At 45.3% G+C, this 20,422-nt stretch overlaps 1 protein-coding gene across 1 annotated transcript in view; it reads left to right on the forward strand.

Moving 5' to 3' along the window:
• Positions 1-10,809, forward strand: part of LOC145358833 (procathepsin L-like) — a 32,424-nt gene extending 21,615 nt beyond the window's left edge. Inside the window, exons 6-7 of the mRNA XM_080213159.1 lie at positions 6,926-7,028; positions 10,180-10,809. Of these exons, the coding sequence (XP_080069285.1) occupies positions 6,926-7,028; positions 10,180-10,279 (203 nt within the window). The 3' untranslated portion in view covers positions 10,280-10,809. The remainder of the gene's footprint in view (positions 1-6,925; positions 7,029-10,179) is intronic.
• The last annotated feature ends 9,613 nt before the right edge of the window (positions 10,810-20,422 follow it).

Here is a 20,422-nt window from a genome sequence, read left to right on the forward strand (position 1 = left end):
CTCTGCACCCTCTCCAACGCCTCCACATCCTTCTTGTAATGCGGGGACCAGAACTGCACACAGTACTCCAAGTGCGGCCGCACTAGAGTAGTGTACAGTTGCAACATTACACTGCGACTCCTAAATTCAATCCCCCTACCAATAAACGCCAAGACACCGTACGCCTTCTTAACTACCTTATCTACTTGATTCCCAACTTTCAGGGATCTATGTACACACACACCGAGATCCCTCTGTTCATCCACACTATTCAAAGTCCTCCCGTTAGCCCTATACTCGACACATCTGTTGCTCCTACCAAAGTGAATTACCTCACACTTCTCCGCATTAAATTCCATCCGCCACCTCTCGGCCCAGCTCTGCAACCTATCTAAGTCTCCCTGCAGACTATGACACCCTTCCTCACAATCTACCACACCTCCAACTTTGGTGTCATCAGCAAATTTACTAATCCACCCAACTATACCCTCATCCAGATCATTAATAAAAATTATAAACAACAGTGGCCCCAAAACAGATCCCTGAGGCACACCACTCGTAACTGCACTCCATGATGAATATTTATCATCCACCACCACCCTCTGTCTCCTATCTGATAGCCAATTCCTGATCCAACTTCCTAGATTACCCACAATCCCATACATCTGCATTTTCTGCAGAAGCCTACCATGGTGAACCTTATCGAACGCCTTACTAAAATCCATGTATACCTCGTCAACTGCCTTACCCCCATCCACCTCTTTGGTCACCTTCTCAAAAAACTCAATAAGGTTAGTAAGGCATGACCTACCCGCTACAAAACCATGCTGACTATTTCTAATCAATTCATTACACTCCAAATAACTATAAATCCTATCCCTAATAATTTTTTCTAAAACCTTGCCCACAACAGAAGTAAGACTCACCGGTCTATAATTCCCGGCAAAGTCTCTGTTCCCCTTCTTAAACAATGGGACAACATTCGCTATCCTCCAATCCTCCGAGACTACACCAGAGACCAATGACGACCTGAAGATCTGAGCCAGAGGCTCTGCAATCACCTCTCTAGCCTCCCAGAGAATCCTAGGGTAGATCCCATCCGGACCAGGGGACTTATCTATTTTCAGCCCCTCAAGAATTTCCAGCACATCCTCTTTATCAACCGTAATACTGTCTATTTTACACCCCTGCAACCCAATGTCCTCCTCAGCTATATTCATGTCCCCTTGCGTGAACACCGAAGAGAAATATTGGTTCAATACTTCTCCAATCTCCTCCGGTTCCACACACAACTTCCCCCTGCTGTCTGTAACTGGCCCTAATCTTGCCCTGACCAACCTTCTGTTCTTGACATACCTATAGAACGCCTTAGGATTCTCCTTAATCCTATCAGCCAAAGTCTTCTCATGTCCTCTTTTAGCCCTTCTCAACTCACTCTTCAACTCCCTCCTAGCCAATCTAAAGCTTTCTAGTGCACTATCTGAGCCCTCCAATCTCATCCGAACATAAGCCTCCTTTTTCTTTTTAACCATCGACTCAACTCTTTTAGTGCACCACGGTTCCCTAGATCTACCAAATCCACCATGCCTGACAGGGACATACCTATCAAGGACTCGCAGTAGTTGCTCCTTGAAAAAACTCCACATTTCAGACGTTCCCAGTCCCTGTAATCCCCTAATCCAATCCATGCTTCCTAATTCACTCCTGATAGCCTCATAATCGCCCTTACCCCAGCTAAAATTGCTGACCCGAGGTTCATGCCTATCTCTTCCCATCACTAAGGTGAACGTAACCGAATTGTGGTCACTATCACCAAAATGCACACCAACTTCCAAGTCTAGCACCTGGTCTGGCTCATTTCCCAGCACCAAATCCAATATAGCCTCACCTCTAGTTGGCAGTCTACATACTGAGACAAAAAACCTTCCTGCACGCTTTGTACAAACACTGACCCCTCTAGCGAGCTAGAACTATAGCAACTCCAATCAATATTCGTAAAGTTAAAGTCCCCCATAACAATTACCCTATTACTTTCACTCCTAACCAGGATTGTCTCCGCAATCCTTTCCTCAACCTCTCTAGAACTTTTAGGAGGTCTATAAAAGACTCCCAACAGGGTGACCTCTCCTCTCCTATTTCTAATCTCCGCCCATACTACCTCAACTGACAAGTCCTCATCAAACTTTCTCTCCGACACTGTGATACAGTCCTTGACTAGCAATGCTACCCCACCCCCCCTTCTACCTTCTTCTCTACTCCGACTAAAGCATTTGTACCCCGGAACCTGCAACATCCATTCCTGACCCTGCTCTATCCATGTCTCAGAAATGGCCACAACATCAAAGTCCCAGGTACTGATCCACGCTGCAAGTTCATCCACTTTATTGCGAATACTCCTCGCATTAAAGTACACGCATTTCAAACCCTGCTCCGCCCCACCCCCACTATGCCGTGCCTTGCATTCCCCAACTATGCCCCCCTCACTTTCACCCCCTTTCCTCACTATCCCTCCCCCCCTCCGAATCAGTTTAAACCTTCCTGCATCGCTTTTGCAAATTTACCCCCCAGGATATTGATTCCCCTCTGGTTCAGGTGTAGACCATCCCTCTTATAGAGGTCCCACCTTCCCCAGAATGAGCCCCAATTGCTCAAGTACCTGAACCCCTCCCTCCTGCACCATCCCCTCAGCCACGAGTTCAAACTTTCCCTCTCCCTATTCCTCTCTAAACTATCCCGTGGCACAGGCAAGAGTCCAGATATAACTACTCTTTCTGACTTCGCCTTTAGTTTCCACCCCAACTCCATAAATCTTTGCTTAATATCCCCTTCCCTTAATCTCCCTATGTCATGTGTCCCCACATGAACTATAACTTGGGGTTGATCTCCCTCTCCCCTAAGAGTCCTGAATACTCTGTCCGATACATCCTGGACCCCAGCCCCTGGTAGGCAACACACCAGCCCAGAGTCCCTACCCTTACCTCCAACTCTCCTATCCGTCCCCATAACTGTGGAGTCCCCAATCACGAGGCCCAATCTCTTACCCCTAACCACCTGAGGCTTGCCAATAGGCTCACCCCCAGAGACCTGCTCCCTTTGGCTATCCCCAGTTGATTTCTCCTCAACTGTAGCCTCCAGGACCGAGAACCTATTTTGGAGGGGAACAGCCCCAGGGGATTGTCCCCCCAACTGCTTTTTGCCCCTCTTCCTGGCAGTGACCCAAGACTTATTCCTAGGAGTGACTATCTCCTTATAACTCCTTTCTATGTCCGCCTCCACTTCCCGAATTATACGGAGCTCCTCTAATTCCCCTTCCAGCTCCTTTACACGCTCCTCCAGAAACTGCAATCTCACACACTTCCCACAAGTAAAATCACCTGAAACACTGTGGGAGTCCCTCACTACATACATCCCACAGGAGATGCAGCTTACAGCCTGAACTGCCATCCCTGAATCAATTACCAGCAGAAAAGTAAAAATATAAAAAAAAACTTCCCTCACACTTATAATTAGGTTAGAGGAGGTGGAAGGGTAGGATTCTCTACCAGTGTAGAGAATCGGGAATCCTCTCTGCGCTAATTTATAGTGTTAGGGGCACGAGAAAAAAAAACTACAACTACCGGTAAGCGTCCTACCGGCCCAGTCCAGGATCTGAGAACAAGAATCACAGAGTGACAGGATTGCTTCAGTGCAGAAAGAGGCCATTTGTGTCTGGACTGGCTCTCTGAATAAACAACTCACCCAGTTCCATTCCTCGCCATCTCCCTCCGACTCTGCGCGCTTATTCTTCTCAAATAATTGTTTAATTCTGTTTTAAATGCTTTGAAAACAGCCTCCACCACAGTATGCCAGTGCATTCCAGATCCTAAACACTCACTGTTTGAAAGAACTTTTCCCGATATCACTATTACCTCAATCCGTTCACCATTGTTCTCCATCGTTTGACCAGTGGGAAGAGTTTCTCCCAATCTATCTGACCCGACCCCTCATGGGGGAACATGTCAGACCCCCTCTCAGCTTTCTCATCTCCAAGGAACACAGTCCCAACTTCTCCAATCTTTTTGATTTTGATTTGATTTATTATTGTCACATGTATTAGCATACAGTGAAAAGTATTGTTTCTTGCGCGCTATACAGAGAAAACACACTCTTCAGAGAGAAGGAAACGAGACAGTGCAGAATGTATTGTTACAGTCATAGCTAGGGCGCAGAGAAAGATCAGCTTAATGCGAGGTAGGTCCATTCAAAAGTCTGACAGCAGCAGGGAAGAAGCTGCTCTTGAGTCGGTTGGTACTTTTTCCCCAACGGAAGAAGGTGGAAGAGAGAATGTCTGGGGTGCATCAGGTCCTTAATTATGCTGGTTGCTTTGCAGTGGGAAGTGTAGACAGAGTCAATGGATCAGAGGTTGGTTTGTATGATGGATTGGGCTACATTCACAACCTTCAGAACTGAAGTTTCTCATCCCAAGAATCATTCCCATGAATCTCCTCTACACTCTCTCCAACGCCTTCACATCCTTTCTAAAGTGCAGGCCCCAGAACTGGACACAATACTTCAGGTGACTTGTAGAAATTCAATTTAAAATCATAGAATCCTGACAGGGAAGAAGGAGGCCATTCAGCCCATCAAGATTGTACCAACCACAATCCCACCCAGCCCCATCCCCATAACCCCACATATGTATCCTGCTAATCTCCCTGACACTAAGGGGTAATTTAGCTTGGCCAATCAACCTAATCTGCACATCCTTGGATTGTGGGAGGAAACTAGAGCGCCCGGAGAAACCCATGCAGTCACGGGGAGAATGTGCAAACTCCAGACAGATAGTGACCCAAGTTGGGAATTGAACCCAGATCCCTGGCACTGTGAGGCAACAGTGCTAACCACTGTGCCACAATGTTGTTCCAACTCTTTGCTTTTCTAATCTATCCCTCTATTAACAAAGCCCAGGATACGGTATACTTTTTGTTATAGCACGAGACCAGAACCCCAAATTATATTATGAAACCAGACTGGGCCTCAACAATTTTTCTTTGTTGACATTAATTTCAGGAAAGGATATTTCCTTCCAGGAACAATTCCACTGATAGATTAGGGATATTTTATAGTAAAAAAACTTATATTTAAACTGTGTTATTAAATAAACTCGAACAAATGAAGCAGCTTAACTGTTCACAGTTGAATATTATTTAAAAATGAAAGGTAGCAACTTTACTTTCTAGCTTATCACTGTTTCAGTTCCAAATAAGCAACATTTCTCTTTGAGAATTAACTGACACTTTAAATGCAGCTAGCAACTAGAAATGTACTTGCTATAAATGGTGATAACTTTCTTGAAGCTTTCAGAGAGAAACTGAGCATTAGAGCACCTTGCAAATTGGGATTGTGATCATGCAGCTTGATGGGCCAAATGGCCTCCTTCTGCACTGCAGGGATTCTATGTTTCTATGATTATCACACAACCTTGTCAATCAACTGTAATCAGAAATCCCAGAGGAAATTCTTCAACGAACAAAAGTCCATTAGCTCTATCTAAGTAATACATTTTGAGCTGAAAATGAGTTATTAACTCGCTTTCACACCCTCGAGCGAAATGTTTTACAGAAATACCTGTTGTCGGCAGACTAAATCTGAAATTGTAAAGGTTCCCCTTTAAAAAATATATATACTTATTTAATTGCACATGTATCATCCTGCGGTTGTGAATGACTTGTATACAAATATACTATGGTCCCTCCACACTTGCACTGCCTTTAGAGATGCCCAGGGGTTAAAGTTGTACAATAATAAATCAAAGCTGACACTCCAGTGCCATTCTGAGGACGCACTGCACTGTTGGAGGTGTCAGCTTTCAGATAAGACATTAAACTGAGACCACGCGGGTAGCTGTACAAGATCCCATACGTGCTTTTAAAAAAGAGCAGGGAACCTATCCCCAATGTTGTGGCAAATATTTATCAACAACAATATCACAAAGAAACAGATTATATGGTCATTGTCATGTTGCTGTTTGTGGGATCTTGCTGTGCACATGTTGGCTGCTGTGTTTCCTACATTACAACATTGATTAGACACCAACTACTTCATTAGTTGCAAAGCACTTTGAGATGTCTGGTGGTTGTGTGAGATGCTATATAAATGCAAGTCTGTCTTTCCTTTTTGAATTGAGAGGAACTGCATGCTAGAATTTTAACAGGTTTCCAGTACATTGCCCCCAGTGCTGCCCCGAGTCAGTCGATGAATATAATACAGACAATGGAGCTGGGAGACTCAGAGAGAGTGACCCCACAGAAACACTCAGTGATCAGAGCCCACTGTTACATTGTGCTGTGTGACAGCAAAACTGAATGGGAAATGTGGGCAATGAGAAACATTGAGACAAAAACATGAACAAACATGAGAGCAACTGGAAATGTGGAACCGAGATTCTTAATTACATATCAGTCGATGCAAATGGCTGAATTTGGTCGAAAGAGAGGCTAAAATTTACAGAATAAAACCAGAAAATGCTGCAAGTGCTCAGCAGGTCAGGCAGTGTTTGTGAAGTTAACATTTCAGATCAATGATCAGAACTGGAAAAATTAGAGGTGAGACCGGTTTTGTACAAGTGGAAAGAGGGAGTGTGGAGAAAGGCAAAGAGGAAAGGTCTGTGACAGAGTGGAAGAAACAAGACGAAATGAGTAAAGAGTTTGGTGGCGCAGGGTGAGAGGGTACGATAATGGGAGAAGTCAAAAAACAAAAGATGAGCCAAAGGAGGTGTGAACGACAGGATGTGGATATGGGGAAATGGATCAAAGTTACAAATGGGTAACGGTACTTTTGGTTTTGGAAAGAGGTTTGTAGAGCGGGAGATTAATTGGAGAGGAAAAGATGAGAAAGAGGAAATATTTACAGAATAATAATAGTTATATTTTACAATTCTATCACACCAATATGTGTCTGATTACAGGAATCTACTATGAGCAATCTTGTGACAAGCGCATAACCCATTCAATGCTGGTGGTTGGATATGGAACTGAGAGCAACACGAATTATTGGCTGGTTAAAAACAGGTATGTACTTTCTAAACACAACAAATAACTGATCACAGCCAAGGCCAACTGACACTGCCAGGGTACCTGGTGACCACTGCCGGCCTGCCAGAGTGCTGGCTTTCCACTGCTGGAGTGCTTTGTGGGCACTGACAGTGTGCGAGGTGGGCACTGCCCATCCATGCCCCCAACCACTTTGGGGATTAGAATGGCCTCTGAGCCCCCAGTGTGACCATTGTGCCTGGTAAGAGTGGGAATATTTGGAAATCGGTTGTTAGGATGGAATATCCTTGGGGGGCAGGATGTGTGTGTACAATAATGGACAGGCACAGGGCAACCTACACACACCCTCACCTCACCCCCCACAATGTCCTGTGGGAGACAATATTCGGATAATATGGATAAAAACTCTGGGAAGTTCTTTTCTCCCATTAGACAAGTGGGCAATCTCCAGGAGAGCAGAGTAACTGATCTCATTCATTCCTCCCCCCTCCACCGAGCTGCCATAGCTTGAGATGTCCCCCCGGTGTCTCCAGTCACTCTATTTTGAAGCTTGTGGTGAATCCACTCTCACCGTACAGACTGGCAACTGATGTCAGAGGTCACACGGAAGTACTTCCTGGCACCTTACCCAACTTCATGTCTCACAACTTATCCTGCTGGAGTCTGGGTCCACTCAGTGATCACCATAGAAACCACAGAACATTACAGCACAGTACAGGCCCTTTGGCCCTCGATGTTGTGCCGAGCTTTGTCTGAACCCAAGATCACGCTATCCCATCCCTATCATTCTGCTGTGCTCCATGTGCCTATCCAATAACCGCTTGAAAGTTCCTAAAGTGTCCGACTCCACTATCACAGCAGGCAGTGCATTCCACACCCCAACCATTCTCTGAGTAAAGAATCTACCTCGGACATCCCTCCTATATCTCCCACCATGAATCGTACACTTATGCCCCCTACTAACAGCTACATCCACCCGGGGAAATAGTCTCTGAACGTTAATTCTATCTATCCCCTCATCATCTTATAAACTTCTATTAAGTCGCCTCTCATTCTCCTCCGCTCTAAAGAGAAAAGCTTCAGTTCCCTCAACCTTTCCTTAAAAGACCTACCCTCCAAACCAGGCAGCATCCTGGTAAATCTCCTCTGCACTCTCTCCAATGATTCCACATCCCTCTTATGGTGAGGTGACCAGAACTACACACAATATTCCAAATGTGGTCTCACCAATGTCCGGTATAGTTGCAGCATAACCCCACAGCTCTTAAGCCCCTGTTAATAAACGCTAACACACAATAAGCCTTCTTCACGGCTCTATCCACTTGAGTGGCAACCTTCAGGAATTTGTTGATATGAACCCCAAGATCTCTCTGTTCCTCCACATTCCTCAGAACCCTGCCGTTGACCCTGTAATCCACATTCAAGTTTGTCGCACTTATCAGGTTTAAACTCCATCTGCTACTTTTCAGCCCAGCTCTGCATCCTATCAATGTCTCTTTGCAGCCTACAAGAGCCCTCCACCTCATCCACTACTCTGCCAATCTTGGTGTCATCAGCAAATTTACTAACCCACCCTTCAGCCCTCTCCTCCAAGTCATTGATAAAAATCACAAATAGCAGAGGACCCAGCACTGATCCCTGTGGTACACCGCTGGTAACTGGCCTCCGGTCTGAAAATTTTCCCTCCACCTCCACCCTCTGTCTTCTAGAAGATAGCCATTTACTTATCCAATTGGCCAAATTTCCTTCTATCTTACACCTCCTTATTTTCTTCATGAGCCTACAATGGGGAACCTTATCAAACACCTTACTAAAATCCATGTGTACAACATCAACTGCTCTACCTTTGTCTACACACTTAGTTACCTCCTCAAAGAATTCAATCAAATTTGTGAGGCAGGATTTACCCCTCACAAAACGGTGCTGACTATCCCGGATTAAGCTGCATCTTTCCAAATGGTCATAAATCCTATCTCTCAGGACCCTTTCCATTAACTTACTGACCACCGAAGTAAGACTAATTGGCCTATAATTACCAGGGTCATTCCTATTTCATTTCTTGAAGAGAGGAACAACATTCACCACTCTCCAGTCCTCTGGCACAATCCCCGTGGATAGTGAGGACCCAAAGATCAAAGCTAAAGCTCCACAATCTCATCTCTTGCCTCCCAAAGTATCCTAGGATGTCTCCCATCTGGCCCAGGGGACTTATCAACCCTCAGGTTTTCAAAATTGCTAATACATCTTCCCTCAGAACATCTACCTCCTCCATCCTATCAGCCTGTATCACACTCTCCTCCTCAAAAACATGGCCCCTCTCCTTAGTGAGCACTGAAGAAAAGTATTCATTCAACGCCTCTCCTATCCCTTCTGAATCCGTGCACAATTTCCCATTACTACCTTTGACTGGCCTAACCTCACCCTGATCATTCTTTTATTTCTCACATAAGGGTAAAAATCCTTAGGGTTTTCCTTTATCCGACCCGCCAAGGACTTCTCATGCCCCCTCCAGCTCTCCTAAGCCCTTTTTTTAACTCATTCTTAGTTGCCCAACTAAACCTTGTTTTCTCATCCTTACATACGCTTCCTTTTTCCTCTTGACAAGACATTCAACCTCCTTTGTGAGCCATGGTTCCCTCACTCAGCCATTTCCTCCCTGCCTGACAGGGACATACCTACCAAGGACACGCAGTTTTTGTTCCTTGAACAAGCTCCACTTTTCATTTGTGTTTTTATCTGACAGTTTGATCTGACTCAAATAACCCAAATGCTTGGACACAATCTAACCTCTCAATTATTTTTAAGATCTCAATCACATTCCCGCAGTACCATTGAATTTCCAGTGTTAAAAGCATCAGTTCTCCAATCCAGTTTGGGGATGCGGTGGCCCAGTGGGATTATCGCTAGACTATTAAACTAGAAACTCAGCTAATGTTCTGGGGACCCGGGTTCGAATCCCGCCACGTGGATGGTGGAATTTGAATTCAATAAAAAATATCTGGAATTAAGAATCTACTGATGACCATGAAACTCATGTTAATTGTTGGGAAAACCCATCTGGTTCACTGATGTCCTTTAAGGAAGAAAATCTGCCGTCCTTACCTGGTTAAAAATCCTGCCAATTGAACAGAACTGTGACGTCAATGTCATTCTTTACCTTATTTTCCAGTTGGGGAACAAGCTGGGGTGATCAAGGTTACATCAAAATGGCTAAGGACAGGGGGAATAACTGTGGAATTGCTTCTTATGCATTTTATCCAATCGTGTAAGGAGGCCAGCGTTAAACCAGAGATTCATCAAACTCCCTCTGAAAGAATGATGGAACATTGCTGCTGCTGTTTACCCCTTTCTACACCATTGCTTCAACTTCCTGCTGCAATCTTAAAACATGGAATAATAACAGCTTCTGCACATTCTTATAGCTTCACGTAAAGAGCAATCCCATTGTGTATTTAATGTATGAACCGCATCATCCAACCTGTGTGGGGACAATGGGCTGCATGTACTGGTGATGTTGAGCAATATAATAAACGCTGTCAGCAATCACTTTGAGAGTCTTCCTGTTCCAAATCAACAAGATGATCTTTTCCTTCCATGAATTTAGTTTCATTTGAAGTGATCGGTTCCTTCAAATAATGTGCCCAAATGCACAAAACATTGATGCCAGCGCAATGAAGGAATGAATGGACTGACTCTGACCAATAGCCGGCAGTTAGACTTCACCAACGCACTGATTCATACCGGTCAGTTTGCAAATCGGGTTCTTAAGCAATAAAAGTGGACGTTAATTGTCAGTGTAATGTTTCAGGAAGCCTGACTGGAAAGGGACGTAGTTTATTACAGAATGTAAAGTAAAACCCACTCCCGTGCTATACGCACACTACTGTCCGCCTGGGATTGCAGGTCAGCAGGCCCAGTCCTGGGCCTGCCTTATAAAAGACTCAGGTAATGAGTTTCAGCTGTCCAGGCCACTGCCTGTTACCAGGGGAACTCACACTCAACCAGCCTCACAGGGAGGTCAATCAGTGATTCCCCCATGGACCTTGTGAAAAGGAACCTTGCTATTGCAGTGAAGTGGGACAGGGACAATCTCGTTTCTGTTTTTGAATCTCACGGGAATTTGCCTTCTTGAACCCACATTTGCACAAACGGCCGTAACATTCCGGCCTCTGGAACCATTAAGGGTGTTTTTTTTAATCCCATTGACTTATTTACAATTAACTGAAGAAAACAAAGAAACAAGAACTTTTATACCTGCTTTTTCGAACTGATGGTGTCAACACTGCAGGATTGATCCCGGCTGATATCACTGATATCGTTCGAGGAAGATTGAACACCGTTCTGAGTTTATCCAGAACTCGTTACTCAGCCCTCTAATCATCCGGAAGTGTCAAATCTCCAGTACTGATTCCCCATTGATCCTGTTTTCCCTGTAAGTGGGCTGAGAAGTCACTCTGTAGAAAATGCTAAAATACAGGTAGATTATAAAAATGAGGAGGTCTTGCTGCAACTGTACAGGGCACTGGTGAGACCGCAGCTGGAGTACTGTGTGCAGTTTTGGTCGCCGCACTTGCGGAAGGATATATTGGCCTTGGAGGGAGTGCAGAGGGGGTTCACTAGGCTGGTACCGGAAATGAGGGGGTTGGTCTATGAAGAGAGACTAAATAGACTGGGTCTGTGCTCGTTGGAGTTTAGAAGGCTGAGGGGGGATCTTATCGAGACGTATAAGATAATGAAGGGGATGGATAGGGTAGAGGTAGAGAGATTCTTCCCGCTTAGAAAAGATAGCAGGACTAGAGGGCACAGCCTCAAGATAAGGAGGGGTGCAGTTTAGATCAGAGTTGAGGAGGAACTTCTTCACCTAAAGGGTGGTGAATCTCTGGAATTCTCTGCCCGTTGAAGTGTTGGAGGCTACCTCGCTGAATATATTTAAGTCACGGGTGGATAGGTTTCTGATAGACAAGGGAATTAAGGGTTATGGGGAGAAAGCGGGAAAGTGGAACTGATCCACTTCAGATCAGCCATGATCTTATTGAATGGCGGGGCAGGCTCGAAGGGCTAGATGGCCAACTCCTGCTCCTATTTCTTATGTTCTTATGTACAAGTGGCTTTCTCCACATGTTCGTCCCATCTGAAATTAAAATGAGACTAAAGTTAGCGCACCGTGCTAACAGTGAGTTAAACTGTAAGGGTTGAGGATTAGAGAATTACCCTGATATTTACCGTTCCTTTTGTAAAGTTTATTTATTAGTGTCACAAGTGGGCTAATATTAACACTGCAATGAAGTTACTGTGAAAATCTCCGACTCGCCATATTCCGGTGCCTGTTTGGATACACTGAGGGACACTTTAGCACGGCCAATGCACCTAACCGGCATGTCTTTCTGACTGTGAGAGGGAAGTGGAGCACCCAGAGGAAACCCACGCAGACATGGGGAGAATGTGCAGACTCCACACAGACAGTGACCCAAGCTGGGAATCACACCCTGGTCCCTGGCACTCTGAGGCAGCAGTGCTTACCACTGTGCCACCGTGCCACCCTGGATAATAAAATAAAGTACAGATTATGCGCATTGGGAAAGGAGCGTTGGCCAATTATGACATGATTTTTTTTCTTTGGCATTCTTACAAATCAGTGCTGTCGATGGATTCTTCCAACGTATGCCCGGTAGCACAGTGGGTTAGCACTGCTGCTTCACACCTCCAGGGACCTGGGTTCGATTCCTAGCTCGGGTCACTGTCTGTGTGGAGATTGCACATTCTCCTCGTGTCTGTGTGGGTTTTCTCCGGGTGCTCCGGTTTCCTCCCACAGTCCAAAGATGTGTGGGAGGAAATAAAGATAATAGAGAAAATAAAAAATAACAGAGAGAAATAAGTTGTTTAGGGAAAGTCAACACGGTTTTGTGAAGGGTAGGTCGTGCCTCACAAACCTTATTGAGTTCTTTGAAAAGGTGACCAAAGAGGTGGATAAGGGTAAAGCAGTTGACGTGGTGTATATGGATTTTAGCAAAGCCTTTGATAAGGTTCCCATGGTAGGCAAATGCAGAAAATGCAGATGCATGGGATTGGGGGTGATTTAGCAGTTTGGATCAGGAATTGGCTCGCTGATAGAAGGCAGAGGGTGGTGGTTGATGGGAAATATTCAACCTGGAGTTCAGTTACAAGTGGTGTACCTCAAGGATCTGTTTTGGGGCCACTGCTGTTTGTCATTTTTATAAATGACCTGGATGAGGGTGTAGAAGGATGGGTTAGTTAATTTGCTGATGACACCAAAGTCGGAGGAGTTGCAGACAGTGAGGATGGATGTTACAGTTTGCAGAGGGACATAGATAAGCTGCAGAGCTGAGCCGAGAGGTGGCAAATGGAGTTTAATGCAGAAAAGTGTGAGGTGATTCACTTTGGTAAGAGTAACAGGAGTACAGAATATAGGGCTATTGGAAGAACTCTTGGTAGTGTTGACGAGCAGAGAGATCTCGGGGTACATGTGCATAGCTCCCTGAAAGTCGGCACCCAGGTTGATAAGGTTGTTAAGAAGGCGTACGGTGTGTTAGCTTTTATTGGTAGAGGGATTGAATTTCAGAGCTGTGAGGTCATGTTACAACTGTACAAAACTCTGGTGCGGCCGCACTTGGAGTATTGCGTACAGTTCTGGTCACCGCATTATAAGAAAGATGTGGAGGCATTGGAAAGGGTGCAGAGGAGGTTTACCAGGATGTTGCCTGGTATGGTGGGAAGGTCTTATGAGGAACGGCTGAGGGACTTGAGGTTATTTTCATTAGAGAGAAGAAGGTTGAGAGGTGACCTAATAGAGGCATACAAGATGATCAGAGGATTAGATAGGGTGAATAGTGAGAGCCTTTTTCCTCAGATGGTGACGACTAACACGAGGGGGCATAGCTTTAAATTGAGGGGTGGTAATTATAGGACGGATGTCAGAGGTAGGTTCTTTACTCAGAGGGTAGTAAGGGCGTGGAATGCCCTGCCTGTAGCAGTTGTGGATTCGCCAACTTTAAGGGCGTTCAAATGGTCAGTGGATAGGCATATGGATAACATTGGAATAGTTTAGGTTAGAGGGTCATTAGATTGGTTCCACTGGTCGGCGCAACATCGAGGGCCGAAGGGCCTGTACTGTGCTGGAATGTTCTATGTTCTGTGGGTTAGATTGATTGTCCATGCTAAGAAATTGCCCCTTAGTGTCCAGGGATGCTTAGGTTAGCGGGATTAGTGGGTATAGTATGTAGGGAGATGGGGGTAGGGCCTGGGTGGGATTGTGTTCGGTGCAAACTCGATGGGCCGAAGGGCCTCTTTCTGCACTGTAGGATTTTCTGATCTATGACCATCATAGGCTGGCCTTTTCTCTGCAACCGGTTCCAAACTGACGGCTGCACTGGACTTAGTTTCTCCGCAACTTGATTCCTTCATGAGATAAAATTGATGAAATTCTCCTCACACAGACAAACCTGGCCCACAGTTAAGACGAGGGAGGAACTCAAACATCTACGTCTGTGCTTTTGGATGGATTAGACGGGGGGGGGAAGGTCATCAAACTCGATTGAATCTGAGAAAAATGCGCTTGTGGAGGTGCACTGGAATTTTAGTCATATCAACAGCCCATCAGGGAGTCAGAAAGTCCCACGGGTCAGGCTCCAGGCCTAGAATTTGATCAATCAGTCCTGGTGATTTTATCTCCAGCCCGCCTTAGAAAGAAAGAATGTAAAATATCCCGAAAGAAGTCAGAATGCTCGAGTATTTGTTTCTAAGTGTGGTTAGCCCAGCTCCCCCATTCAAACCCGTTCTAAAAACATGTTTTCATTCAGCACCAATGAGGAACATTCTCCGAATGGAAAGGAGTTGAGGAAAGGGTGACTTGGATGATTCCTGGGATGAAGGGGCTTAATCTCATGAGGGAATATTGGGCAGGATGGGCCTAGATCTGCTGGGGTTTAGAAGATGCTCTTATTGAAACAAAGAAGATCCAGAGAGGATTGACAGGGTAAATACTCAGAGAAACCCTTTTCAAAGACTTTAATGAGAAGAAATGAGGGATCTCCAGTTTAAGCTGGTGATGCGGAGATTTCTTTTCTCTCTCAGTGAGTGAATACTCTCTCTTTCCCATCGAAAGCCGAGTTAGATTTTTAAAATTCATTCAGGGGATGTCGGCAATGCCAGCATTTATTGCCCATCCCTAATTGCCCACGAACTGAGTGTATTTCAGAGGGCAACTTAAGAGACAACCACATTGCAGTGAGGCTGGAGTCACGTGTTGGTCAGACTAGGTAAGGGTGGCAGACTCTCTTCCCTGAAGGACGTTAGTGAACCCAAATAGATTTTTACAACAACCATCATTAGACTTTTTAACTCCAGATTTTCTTTAGCTGAATTCAAATTTCACCATCTGCCGTGGTGGGATTCGAACCCAGGTCCCCAGAGCGTTAACCTGGGTCTTTTAATTACTTGTCCAGTGACAAAACCACCATGCCACCATTCTCCCACCCCCCAGCTTCTGGATTGAGAAAGGAAATGAAGAGGCAGATCGGAAAGCAGAGTTGAGGCCACAATCAGATCAAATGAGTCGGTTCGAGGGGCTGAATGGCCTCCTCCTGTTCCGAATTCAGACATTCTAACACTGCTACCTCCATTTCTGTTTATTGCCCACGCTCAGTCTGTTTTACATTCACGCGATTCAATCATACAAACTGTGTCGCTCACATCAAAAAATTCAATCAGTTCAGAGGTAGACTCGGTAATCAAGTTCAAAACAGAGAAATATAACAATGACGGAACAATCAAAATGGACAAACCAATTCAAAGATTAGCCGGGTGTTTAACAGTGAGGTGGGGTGTCTTGGGCTACGTGAAATGGGTGTGAATTTTTGGTAAAATCGGGCCCCATATCCCCCAAACCGGACAACATCCTGATAAATCTCTTCTGCGTCCTTCCCAACGCATCAACATCCTTCCGGTTGTGTGGGGTGTGTTGGGATACAGTGACACATACTATTTCTTGTGGACTATCCAGATAAAACATACCATTTATGGAACACAGAGGAGAAGGAAAGGAGAGGGTGCAGAATAGAGTGTTTCAGTTACAGATAGGGTGAAGACTAAGATCGTTTTCATATAAGGTAAGTCCATTCAAAAATCTGATGGTAGCAGAGAAGAAGCTGTTTTTGAGTCAGTTGGTGCGTGATCTCAGACTTTTGTATCTTTTTCCCCGACAGAAGGAGGTGGAAGAGAGAATGACGGTGTGTGTGGAGTCCTTAATTATGCTGGCTCTTTGCTGAAGCAGTGGGAAGTGTAGACAGAGTCAATGGGTGGGGGACGGGTTTGCGTGATGGATTGGGTTACATTCAGAACTTTTTGTAGCTCCTTGCAGTCTTGGATAGAGCAGGAGCCCATACCAAACTGTGATACAGCCAGAAAGAATGCTTTCTATGGTGCATCTGTGAACGTTGGTGAGAGACGTAGTGGACACGTGAATTTCCCAAGCCTCCTGAGGAAGTAGAGGCATTGCTGGGCTTTCTTAACTATAGCACCGCCTTGGAGGGACCAGGACAGTTTGTTGGTGATCTGGATATCTAGAAGATTGAAGCTCTCGATCATTCCCACTTCATCACCTTTGATGTAGACAGGAGCGTGTCCTCCATTATGTTTCCTGAAGTCGATGACAATCTCCTTCATTTTACTGACATTGAAGGAGAGATTATTAAGAGTATTCTTGGTCCACTTCAACATAAAATGGCCTTTTAATGTGAAGTTACAGGTCGGAACAGAGGGATTTGGGAATACAGATACATAATTCCCGAAAGGTGGCATCACAGGTAGATAGGGTCATAAAGAGTGCTTTTGGTACATTGGCCTTTATAGATCAGAGTATTGAGTATAAGACTTGGAATGTTATGGTGAGATTGTACAAGACATTGGTGAACCAAACTTAGAGTACTGTGTACAGTTTTAGTCACCTAATTACAGGAAGGATATTAATAAGATTGAAAGAGTGCAGAGAAGGTTTGTTGCCAGGACTTGAGAAGCTGAGTTACAGAGAGAGATTGAATAGGTTAGGACTTTATTCCCTGGAGCGTAGAAGAATGAGGGGAGATTTGATAGAGGTGTATAAGATTTTGATGGGTATCGAGAGAATGCAAGCAGGCTTTTTCCACTGAGGCTGGGGGAGAAAAAAACCAGAGGGCATGGGTTAAGGGTAAAGGGGGGAAAGTTTAAAGGGAATATTAGGGGGGCGGGGGGTTGAAAGTCAAAATCTTTTCCCAAAAGTAGGGAACATGAAACTAAAGGGCGTCAGTGTAAAGTGAAAGGAGAGAGATACAAAAGGGTCCAGAAGGACATTTTTTTCACACAGAGAGTGGTGAGTGTCTGGAAGAAGCTGCCAGAGGTAGGAGTAGTTTGTTTTTTAAAAAGCATTCACACAGTTACATGGGTATGATGGGTACAGAAGGATATGGGTCAAATACAGGCAACTGGGACTGGCTTAGTGTTTAAACAAAGGTCAGCATGGAGAAGATGGGCCAAAGGGCCTGTTTTCGTGCTGTAAACCTCTGTAACTGTTTGACTCTCGGTCTACTCCCAACTACACCCTCACTCCATCTGCAACCTCCAGCCCCCAGGGACGCACAACCTCACTCCCAATAGGCCCAGGCTCCTGTGCTCGCTTTCTATTGGTTCTGACCAGTCTGTAATGGGCCTGTAAAGGATCGTCCCTCACCACACTCCTTCCACCCCAATGATGAATCAAAGAGAAACAGTTACCACAAAGACAGAGAAACAACAATATTACAGGAGGGACATCGGAGAAAACAATTCATAACATCAGCCAGTCCGGAGACAGAGGGAGCCTTGTGGAACACTGTGACTCTGTCAGGGGTTCCTCAGCAGCCGATGATACAGAATCCACTGTTGTTAACCACCTCTGGAGCTCGGCTCTTGCCGGCACCTTCCTCTGTCTCAGCCACCGAAAGAAAGATGTCTGACAACACCAGGTTTAAGCCCAACCGATTTATTTGATAGTAAACTCACAAGCTTTTGGGGATTGCCCCTTCGTCAGGTGAGTGGAGAGTTCTGGCCTCAGACAGAGCATATAACAGCACAGACAGTTTACAGATTACTGATTAGAGTTACTAATCTGCCTGCAACCTGAAACCTTCTCATTATTAACCATCCTTCCTGTCATTTGCAAACTTACCCCCACATTCCCATCCATCTGGTTTATATTTATCACAAATGATGAGGGAACTAGCGCTGATCCGTGTGATACGCCACCGAACACCGGCCTCCCGTCACACAAACTGCCTTCTACCGCTGCTCTCTGTTTCCTGACACTAAGTTAGTTGAGGATCCAACTCGCCCATCTCCCTTGTGCTATTACCTTCTTTATAAATCTCCCACGTGGGACCTTGCCAAAAAGCTTTGCTGAAATCCGTACGAATCACATCAGCTGCCCTCCCTCCATCGAGACACCCGGTCAGCGACTCGAAAAATTCCATCACATTCGTTGGGCGTGACCTTCTCCTGCCAAAGCCATGCTGACTCTCGCTGACCAAGCCTCGCCTCTCCAAGCAGAGATTCATTTTCCCCTTCAGCATTCTCTTCAATAGTTTCCCGATTTTGCCTTTGTGGCTGCAACACCTGAGGCCTGACCAAATCCAGAGGCTGGTCATCTGTTTCTTTATTCATTCAGGAGACACAGGCATCACTGGCCAGCATTTATTGCCCATTCCTAGGTGTCCAAGGGCAGTTGAGAGTCAGCCACATTGCTGGCTCTGGAGTCAGATGTAGATCAGACAGGGTAAGGACGGCAGATTTCCTTCCCTAAAGGACATTCGTGAACCAGATGGGTTTTTTCGACAATGGTTTCATGGTCATCAGTAGATTCTTCATTCCAGATTTGTTTTATTGAATTCAAATTCCACCATCTACTGTGACATGATTCGAATCCGGGTCCCCAGAGGTTTAGCTGAGTTTCTGGATTAATAGTACAGCAATAATACCACTGTGACATCGCCTCCTCCGTCTGACATAAGAGCATAAGAACAAGGAGCAGGAGTAGGCCATCTGGCCCCTCGAGCCTGCTCCGCCATTCAATAAGATCATGGCTGATCTTTTCATGGACTCAGCTCCACTTACCCGCCCACTCACCATAACCCTTAATTCCTTTACAGTTCAGAAATTTATCTACCCTTGCCTTAAAAACATTCAATGAGGGAGCCTCAACTGAGCAGGGAATTCCACAGATTCACAACCCTTTGTGTGAAGAAGTTCCTCCTCAACTCAGTCCTAAATCTGCTTCCCCTGATTTTGAGGCCATTCCCCCTAGTTCTAGTTTCACCCACCAGTGGAAAGAACTTCCCTGCTTCTATCTTTTCTATTCCCTTCATAATCTTAGATGTTCCTATAAGATCTCCCCTCATTCTTCTGAACTCCAATGAGTATAGCCCCTGTCTACTCAGTCTCTCCTCGTAAGCCAACCCTCTCAACTCCGGAATCAACCTAGTGAATCTCCTCTGCACCCCCTCCAGTGCCAGTATATCCTTTCTCAAATAAGGAGACCAAAACTGTACACAGTGCTCCAGGTGTGGCCTCACCAGCACCTTATACAGCTGCAACATAATCTCGCTGTTTTTAAACTCCATCCCTCTAGCAATGATGGACAAAATTCCATTTACCTTCTTAATAACCTGCTGCTCGTACAAACCAGCTCCTTGGGATTCCTGCACAAGGACACCCAGATCCCTCTGCACAGCAGCATGCTGCAATCTTTTACCATTTCAATGACAGTCCATTTTGCTGTTATTCCGGCCAAAATGGGTGACTGAGCTTCAGCAGATCCGTGGCCTCCAACAATCCTCCGAGTGCCGCCTCCTTGGGACATCCCTGCCCCCATTGCTGTGAATCAGAGTCATAGAGGTTTACAGCATGGAAACAGGCCCTTCGGCCCAGCTTGTGAACGCCACCTTAAGCTCATCCCAATTGCCTGCATTTGGGCCCATACCTCTTCATACCCATCTTACCCATGTGATCGTCTAAACGCTTTTTAAAAAACAAAATTGTACCCGCCTCTACTACAACCTCTGGCAGATTGTTCCAGATACTCACTCACCACCCTCTGTGTGAAATGATAACCCCTTTGGACATTTATGTATCTCTCCCTTCTCACTTTAAACTTATGCCCTGTAGTTTTAGACTCCCCTATCTTTGGGAAAAGATATTGAGTATCTAGCTGATCGATGTCCCTCATCATTTTATACACCTCTATAAGATCAGTCCTCAGCCTTCTTTGCTCCAAAGAAAAATATCCCACTCTAACAAACCTCTCCTTATAACTTAAACCATCAAGCCCTGGTAGCATCTCAGTAAATCACTTCTGCACACTTTCTAGTTTAATAATATCCTTTCTATAA

This window comes from Carcharhinus amblyrhynchos, chromosome 26 (assembly GCF_965287045.1).
Source record: "Carcharhinus amblyrhynchos chromosome 26, sCarAmb.v2.hapA, whole genome shotgun sequence".
In the NCBI taxonomy this organism is placed as follows: Eukaryota; Metazoa; Chordata; class Chondrichthyes; order Carcharhiniformes; family Carcharhinidae; genus Carcharhinus; species Carcharhinus amblyrhynchos.